The following is a 9,452-nucleotide window of genomic DNA, read 5'->3' on the forward strand; positions in this document are numbered from 1 at the left end:
TTCTTTTTAAAAAGTAGGGGAAGTAATTCTAAGAAATCTTGAAAGGTGAAAAAACTAAGAATAAAAACTATTATCAGGAGTTCCTGTCGTGGCGCAGTGGTTAACGAATCCGACTAGGAACCATGAGGTTGTGGGTTCGGTCCCTGCCCTTGCTCAGTGGGTTAACGATCCGGCGTTGCCATGAGCTGTGGTGTAGGGTGCAGACGCGACTCCGATCCCACGTTGCTGTGGCTCTGGCGTAGGCCGGTGGCTACAGCTCCAATTCAACCCCTAGCCTGGGAACCTCCATATGCCGCGGGAGCGGCCCAAGAAATAGCAACAACAATAACAACAAAAGACAAAAAAAAAAAAAAAAAACCAAAACACTATTATCAGTAACCAAAGCAATGAAAAAGGCAACTTTCTATTAACCTGTATCTTTTAAAATTTGTTTTCTCAAATGTTACAGATTTATGTTGCTAATGATAAAGTAATTTACTTTCTGAATAAAATTTATCTCCAGTTTAACTCTTCTGTACTTCATTTATTTATTTATTTATTTGTTTTGTCTTTTTGCCATTTCTTGGGCCACACCCAGGGCATATGGAGGTTCCCAGGCTAGGGGTCTAATCGGAGCCATAGCCACCAACCTACGCCAGAGCCACAGCAACGCGGGATCCGAGCCACGTCTGTGACCTACAACTACAGCTCATGGCAACGCCGGATCCTTAACCCACTGAGCAAGGCCAGGGACCGGACCCGCAACCTCATGGTTCCTAGTCGGATTCGTTAACCACTGAGCCACGACGACGGGAGCTCCTAACTCTTCTGTACTTTAAAACTGAATGTAAATGACCACTTGGAGTCTAGCTCAGAGGTCTGAGGTCAGTCTGGTATTATAAGACAGATGGGAGCAACTGGCAGAGACAGTATTAAGTAAGGGAGTATTAAGGTATTCAAGTATGTGAAAAATACTGTGGCAGCTAAGCAAAACTTTCAAATGGAAGAACTCCCCTTTCTGAATCCCTACCTTAGATGGTAACTACCTGGTTTCTGAAGAAAAAAACAGCACAAACAGTACTGTAAAATATAAAAATATAAAATAAAAAATATAAAAATTTAAAATTTTTATAGTAAAATATAAAAATTTAACCATCTGGGAATATCTCAAAACTCTACTGACAGCCTGAGGAAAACAAACTAAACACATGAAAATACAACCTATTCATTAATCATCAGATTATTTAGTTTAAAATTCTGATTAAATTAGTAAGAACTTAAAGTATACCTCCAAAATGCTGAATTAGGTAATAAAATATTTTAAAAGATAATGAGTTATTATCAATGAATTATCCACTCTGTTCTAGCAAAGCAATAGTTATGGTCCCCAAATAGCTCACACTTTAGGAGCATCCATCAGTCACTTAAGTATAATCCACTGGGAATGCTCTTTGCTGCCTGGCATGAGAGGTAGTGAATTACAAGAAACTGAGTGGATTTGATAAATTTAGTAAATATCAAACTGTAGTTATTATGATGAATCATTCTGTAAAGAAAAGAAATAAAAGCCTATCTACTGCCCCTTCCCACTTCTATCATCTGCACATTCACAAATGAGTCAGTAAGATAAAATGACTAAGTCTAGGCCAGGTGAAAGAATGTATTAACATAATCCAACAAAAATGAAATAAAAAGACCAGAGTTTTGAGTGTTTTTTCACACTTGTAATGAGCTGCAAAAATGTTTTCAATTAAGTAAAACAACCATATTCCATGAAAAAAGCCCATATCATCCAGAATACTAAAGCCCTTACATACTAGAGAAATTTTAATATAAAACCACAGAAACTAGTATACCATTCATTAGAAACCTCAAAATATTTTTTAGAAGTCCTCACAGAAAGCTCAAGCCAAAAACCTCAGAATCCAAACATCTTGGCATTACTCTGAATTGCAATTAACTACCCACACATTCTCATAATCAATGTTTTCAAAGATATACAGACAAATCAGTGCATCTACTTAAAAAGACTACTCTTTACATTAACTTTTATATTCCTCACAGCAAGGTGTCTGTACTTAAGATTAGCTCTCATGTTCCAGGAAATAAATACAAACTCATGATATGCCTCGTGATCACTGATGGCCTGTTTATGTAATTCTACTCCACTAAATCTAAATCCATAGAATGTGCTCTTGATTACGTAAAGAATCTAATATTCCTTGATGAAATACTACCATCTCTTCAAAGGTTACAATTTTTAAAAGGTATGCAAAGAACTGAGTTATCACTCCCGTGAAAGACAAAAAAGTATAATTTTGTTCCAAAATTAACTTAGTCTCATGTATTTCTATTAAGTCTTTCAAGGATTCCAGAGAATCTTTTCATATCTCCATTTCTGGAAAGTGAAATCAGTATAGAAGTAATTTGGGAACTTGAAAATGGCATTCATTTTTTCAGCAGATGCCAAATATTTGACCGACATGGCTCCCACAATTACTTTGTTACCATCAGTCCAGTCAGTTAACAGGTTGTAGGAAAAGATTCGTTTTTGCAGACACTGCTAAGCTGTTTAAAGAGAAGAGAGAGAGATTAATTTAGTGATTATAAAATGCACAAAAATTTAAAATATTTCGAACACTTTTTGTTGGATTATATCATGTGTGACTACATTTTAACAAACGTGGACTTTTAGTTAGGTTTGGTCAAGGAAGTGCAGAAACATCAAGTCAATATGATAGAAATAGTAGGTCAATATGATGTGTTAGTTCAATTAATGTATGAATTCCTATCACCACCAGAAGACAAATATTAAAAGCTACCACTTTACTCTAGTTCTTTCTGTATCATTTTGCCACAGAGGCACAATTAGGACAAAAATTAAAAAATTAAAAAAGACTCCCCAAACACTAAATTGCTTTCATCCATTACATAGAGCCAAACCTGAAAATTTCTAAACCATCCACATTAGAAATGGCCTTTATCCAACTACTAATCATTCAAAACACAATTTTCTAAAAATAGTAAGACAACAGGTTCATATTAATCATAATTTTTTAATTAACAAGTAGTGAATAGGACACTTTAAGATATTGTTTACTACATACTGAAATAAACAGATCCGTTGTAAATTCAGAAACCCAAACATTTACAGTAAAATGTGCTTACACATAAATATGACCAAATTCATTTAAAGCCCCTGATAGGTCCTAAGTACATGCAATACCATGTAAAAACAAGACCATGACGCTGATGTAAAAAATGACAAAATCACTAAGTCACCAAAATTAGAAAAAAAAAAAACGAATGAAATGGAAACTAAGAAAAGACAGTTGAAACATAAGGAACCTAACAAAGCAGCTTTTAAAATATTCGATACTAATCTCCATTTTCAAAAGTTCTTAATCAAGTATTTCCAAAAACTGCCATTTATAAAATGACATTCTAAAAATCTAGACTTGGAATTTCAAAGCATCCCAATTCAGAAAGCTTTGCTACTGTTTCTCCCCAGCCCCAAACTTCAAATAATGCAGGAAAATCATTGACGTTAGGAAGAAAATACTCCAAGGGAATGGGATAATTTTTAGAAAAACGCACTTACTGCTTCCAGAACCTTTAAAGACCCACAGCATTAACAACAATCATTTTTCCTATTTTCATCCATTATTTTCCAATGTCATGTTAGAGATGAATAAATTCTTTGAGCCCATAACTGAAAGATCAACAAACCTGGTTTTATTATGACACCGTATTTTTGTCATTGGTACTGCACAAAATTATATACAAAGAAATATATACAAAATGTTCAAGTATTAATTAAATTTCAATTCAAGGCTTCTGTTTCAAAAAGCTACATTTAACATATTCCATAATGATAGCACAAATTAGTCATTTCAAATAATTTTTCCAACTACTTTTGGTTTTTATATATATATATATAATTCAGTAGGCACTAAAAACCCATGCAGCTGCATTGTGAGGGGCCTGCTCCTGCACTTACGTATAAGCAGGTTCGTCACTCCAGGTTGTGAGTTTGGCTACTATCCGTTCATGCTCAAGTGCAGTAGATGATTTTACAAAATATGCTGTAATGCACTGGAAACCAGAGACCAAGTTAGGTCTCAAATTGTATTATCTAGCAAGAAAACATTTACAGTTGTGCAAGAACAAGATTCCATTTTCATAACCAAGTAACAACAAAATAAAACATATTATGTGTAAGATAACTTACATCTTTGGACTGCTGGAAAATACTTTTTAATTATGAACATTTTAAAATAAAAGCAGAAGCCCTGACATTACCTCTTTTTCCTCATTTCTTATACTACCTTTTAAAATAAAGCAGGAAATGTGGCCAGCAGCTGGTCCCGTCTCTTCTGCCCCAACAGCTGTATCCACTTTAGCACAAAGAAAAACAAGGATGCTAAATACGTATATACTTTATCAAACAGTGATGTTTCACAAAGAATTTCTTAATGCCTCTTACACTGAAGGACACAGTGACTCAATCCATACAACTGGACAATAGAGTACTTCAAGGGAAGACTATGTCCCAACTTTGGGAAAAGTGTCAATTGTGTCATTAGGTAGCCAGAACCACTCAATTTCAAAACTTATTTTTAAATAGGTCAAAGACTTAAAATATGGAAAATAAGATTCTTTGTGAAACCTCACTTTACACGTTTTCATTCACATTTCATAACCGTCAATAGCTAATCATACATAAATTTAACCTAAAATTTTAGTACAACAAAAATAAAGGTGTTCAACAATTTATTCATACTCAGTGATAGGATAATCACTGTGCTGGTCCTCAAAGAGACATTCCATTGACCATGCTTATTCCCCCTTCAATTAACCAACACAGGAGTCTGATGTGCACATTAATTTCCAATTTCTCTAATGGTGATATAAAAACCTATAATCTGAATAGACTGTATGTCTAGACCTAAGAAAACTAAAAGGCATTCTTGATTATTCAAGAGATTTCTGTTATCTCCGGCAAAATAACTATCACATTTGTGCATGCCCCAAGTACTTATTGTCAACCTCTGAAAAGTTGCTCTAAAATTGGAATTCCAATTTGCACCTTGTACAACTCGGAACTTCCATTCAACTTCACCTGTGTCACTGTCTCCAAACTGTATCTCTATTAGCAGCTTTCAGTGTACAGTTGGAACCGATGTCATCCAAGGCCATGTCCACACTGGGGACAGAAGAGCTAGGTACACGCAAGTCTGAACAAGGGGACACATTAACAGCTATTTCAACCAGAAGAAGCATCTTGAATACATTACTGACCAGCACAAGTCTGTTTCCAGGGTGGACAGGGCCCAAATTAGATTCCCCTCCCACCTTCCAAAAAAGAAAAAAAAAAAAAAATCACACACACACACACGAATTGAGATGTTGCCCATTAAAGTAGACTAAGCAGCAGAGCATGAGCGTTACGTGAAGAGATGGATCCTTACCAGGTTGTGAGGCGGGAACGACTGTTCTGTAACCCCTACAACGGAGCCTGGCAGGAAGGAAATCACCTAAAAAAGAAACTGTCAGAGAGATTTAATAGTCACATGTTATCATTAGGAGTTGGTTACAGTGTCACATTCATGCTTTTAGCTAAACACTTAAAGATTCAATATTACTTTTTTTTTTTTTTCCTCCTCTGAAATGTGTCCAGTGAAGATGTCCCACTAAGGTGTTTTACATGGTGTAAGGGAGTTGAAAGGGGTAAACGCGGATAAAGAGCAGATTACTTGACCCTACATTTTAAGAGAAGACGACGCCTTCCGGGCGCACGCTGAGCAGAACTCCACCGACACCTTATCCTTGTCCACATGAAGACACACTCCTCCGGCTGAGTCGTCCTCTTCCAGCAGGTCCTGCTGCTGCTTTCCCACCGGCAGCGCGTAGTCATGGTCCCCGGCGGGCGAGTCTCTGAAGAGCGAGGTGGTCAGCCGCAGTCCCACGCCGCTCAGCCGGCTCAGCAAGCGAGCCAGTCCGGTCTCGTTGGCTAAGACGGCCCGTAGGTAGCGACTCTCCTCCTGCAGTGCTTGGACGCGCTTGCCCAGCTCCCGATTCTCGGCCCGCAGCTCCTGGTTCTCGGCTGCCAGACCCCGGACTCGGCTCTCCAGCCCCATCACGTACTCCTTCTTCTTCAGCCGATTCAGACGAGCGGCCGCCGCCGCCGCCTTCCGGGGACTCTTTGTCGCCGCCTGGTTGTTGTCGTTGCCGCCGCTGCTGCCGCCGCCGCCTCCGGGGGACTTTCTCCGCCTCTTTTCGCCGCCGCCAGTGTCACTGCCGCTGCTGCAGCCGCCGATGCCGTTTAGCAGCCTCTGCAGCAGGTCAGAAAAGCGCTGCATCTCAGCGGCCGCGGCCTCGTCGTCGTCGTCCCCTCGCCACAGGCCACCGCTCTCCGAGCCTCCGCCGGACGAGGAGAGAGGCCCGGGCGAGCTGAGCCCGGGCTCCAGGTGCCAGTCTGGCTGCCGGGGGTCCAGCAGATCCGCCAGTTCCAGCCCGGACAGAAAGTCCATGTCCTCCGTTTCGTCCCCGGGGACGCTGGCGACCGCCTCCTCCTCCATCTCCTCGGGCGAGGGCGCGCGCACGGCCACGCCGCCGCGGCCCCCCCTCCCGGCCTCCGACTCGCCCTCGTTTCCGCGAGGCTGTTTGCGGCCAGGAGATCCGGCCGCCGCCGTCCCCTCGTCCTCCGCCGCCGCCCGGCTCAGGTCCGGGGGCAGCGAGAAGGTCGCGGCCGGCGCCGGGCTCTCGCTGCGGGTTGGGGAGTCGCTGCCCGAGGCCGCCAGCAGTTTGGTCAGGCTATGCCTCATGGGGCCCGGCAGCGGGCCCACGTAGGCCCCGGCCCCTCAGACCGGGCCTCGCGGGTCCCAAGGACCCAGAGCAGGTTGCCGGGGTGCAGGCCAGAACGAAGTGAAGGGGAAGGTCGGAGTCACCTCCCGCCCCCACTTGGCTGGTCGACCCCCCGCGCTGCGGCGGGGGGGGAGGGACGGGAGATCGGAGCGGCGAGGCCCAACGATGACTCGACCGCGCCACCCAGACAACGGCCTGGCCGGAAGTCGGTCGATCTTGGCCCGGCCCCTCCCACCACATTTCCCGCTCCACCAGGGCCTGGTATCGCGAGAGTTCTGTGAGGTCGAGAGTAGGAGTAACTCCAGATTTCCAGTGATGTCATAGTAACAGAGGCAAAAATAACAACAAACCTAGGATTTATCTAAGGAGTGGCCACTCCTCTGGGCCCTCAAGTCTCAGTCCCTGTATTCTAGCTTCCATCTGCAGTAAAACCACTGTCATTCGAAATGATCTTTTAGATACACCAAATTTATGAATTTAAAATTATCCTGATGATCAGATTCTTCTTGAAAATTATTCTTTTCTCCTTTCGTTATAACATGTGATTTTTTTCAAACACAGAATACTGGAAGAAAAGAGAGGTAAATAAGTCTTTCATATATAATTTAATTTTTCCAAGTTTTTATTTTAAAAATTTCCAAATATACAATATGTGAATATGTATGTAAAAGAATATTGCAGTATATACTCTAATTGAACACTACTACCCAATACTCAGACTTAACAGTTCAACAATTGTCCTTTTGTCAAATGTGCTTTATCTGTATGTAAAGGTTGGTAAAAACAATTTTTCTTTTTTGCAGAATCATCCCAAAGTTGCAGATAAGACATACTCCCAGAATTTCATACTTTCTCAGAATTTTTCATCTATATTTGAACATTAATTCTTCCAGATAACTTTATAACATTTTCCAAGTTCAAAAATAAGCTGGAATTTTCGTGGAAGTTGCATTAAATTTATTAATTTATTTTTCCCAGTTACTTTATGCATTTTTTGCTACTAGACTAGATTATTTCTTCTTTTATATTTTCTAAATGGTTATCATTGCTACATAGGAAAGCTGTTGATTTTTTTTGTTAAATTCTTAACTGATTCACCCACTGAACTTCCTTGATAGTTTTTATTTTTAGCTTATTCATTCAAATTTCCCTGGTAGACAATCATATCACCTTATTGTACATAATGACAATTTTGCCATCTTCTTTGCAATACTCACTTCATTGTACTGACTAATAATGAAATAGCACTTCCAAATTGATGTTAAATAATGCTTTTAATAACTAACTTCTGTGTCTTATTCCTAACTTGAACAGGAACACCTGTAGTGTCTAGCTGTTGATTTGAGATGGATGTTCTTACCAGGTTATACTCAGTTGTAGGAAATAGAAACCAATTCAAGTATTTTAAGCAGAAAAAGATGTAATGGAGAGAAGGTGCTTACAAAGTAACTGGAAGAACTAGAGGAGGGGCATTAGGCTGGGTGATCAAGAATGCCTCTCAGTATAGGGTGGCCAAACAGGCCTGACAGGGAGCAGCTATTTCTGCCCCAGTTGGGAACGTTGTCAATAGAAAGCTGGAATGTTGGCCTCAAGAATGCTGCTGCTGCCAGTACTATTGACCCCATGTATTAATTATCTATTTCTGCCTGACGAGCTACTCAAGACCTTGAAACAACAATAAATATTTGCTTACCTAGTTAGGGCTTAAAATAACAATAAACATTATCTCTCACAGTTTCTGTTGGTCAGAAATTTGTATGTACCTTGACTATGCAGTCTAGCTCTGGAATTCTCATGGTCTTCAGGAAGAATTTGGCTAGAACTGGTGTCATCTGAAGGCTTAGCTGGGACTAGAGGATCCACTTCCAAGGTGGCTGACAAGTTGGTCCTGGGGGAAGCTCAGTTCTTTCTCTGTGTGGGCCTTTCTCCAGGCTGTGCGAGTGTCTACACTGGCTTCCCCCAGAATGAATCACCCAAGAGACCAAGGAAGCAACAGCAATGTCTTTTATGATCTACCATTGGAAATCACTTACGATCACTTCTGTAGAATTCCCTTGATCACACCAATCAGACTTTACTCACTGTGGAAGGATATGAACACTAGGAAAAAGAATCATTAAGTGCTATCTTGGTGGCTGGCTACCATATCTCAAAAAAATAGTGAGTGAATGGACAGCTACTTGAAAAAGAATGAAATTAGAACATTCTCTAACACCATAGTCAAAAATAAACGAAATGGATTAAAGACCTTTATGTAAGATCAGAAACCATAACATTCCCAGAGGAGAACATAGGGGGAACACTCAGTGACATAGATTGTAGCAATATTTTTTTGGATCTGTCTCCTAGGGCAAAAGAAATAAAAGCATAACAAACAAACAAAAGCAAATGGGACATAATTAAACTTAAAAGCTTTTGCACAGCAAAGGAAACCATTGACAAAACAAAAAGAAAACTATTTGAAAATGATACGACAAAAAAGGGGCTAATATCCAAAATATTTGCAAATGATATGACAAATAAGGGTCTAATATCCAAAATATTTGAACACCTCATACAACTCAATATCAAAAACAAACAACACAGTTAAAAAATGGGCAAAAGAG

At 40.3% G+C, this 9,452-nt stretch overlaps 1 protein-coding gene across 6 annotated transcripts; it reads right to left on the reverse strand.

The window, feature by feature from the left end:
* Positions 1 to 1,681: 1,681 nt before the first annotated feature.
* CREBZF (CREB/ATF bZIP transcription factor) lies at positions 1,682 to 7,054 on the reverse strand. Of its 6 annotated transcripts, XR_014814825.1 has the most exons (5): positions 5,746 to 7,054; positions 5,451 to 5,528; positions 4,308 to 4,376; positions 3,581 to 3,691; positions 1,682 to 2,547 (listed from the first exon to the last, which is right to left on the reverse strand). XR_014814825.1 is itself a non-coding variant. In XM_084975575.1 (1 exon), exon 1 carries the CDS (start codon positions 6,804 to 6,806, stop codon positions 5,742 to 5,744), a length of 1,065 nt encoding a protein of 354 aa, XP_084831701.1. In that variant the 5' UTR covers positions 6,807 to 7,054; the 3' UTR covers positions 5,602 to 5,741. The 6 variants fall into 6 exon arrangements, 1 of the variants encoding a protein (XP_084831701.1); XR_014814826.1 differs by lacking the exon at positions 3,581 to 3,691; XR_014814824.1 differs by having other exon boundaries at positions 3,581 to 4,376.
* Positions 7,055 to 9,452: the final 2,398 nt, after the last annotated feature.

This window comes from Sus scrofa, chromosome 9, assembly GCF_054392235.1.
Source record: "Sus scrofa isolate SSC_HxYL_T2T_F1_AM1 chromosome 9, Sscrofa_HxYL_maternal_Yorkshire_Landrace_v2.0, whole genome shotgun sequence".
In the NCBI taxonomy this organism is placed as follows: Eukaryota; Metazoa; Chordata; class Mammalia; order Artiodactyla; family Suidae; genus Sus; species Sus scrofa.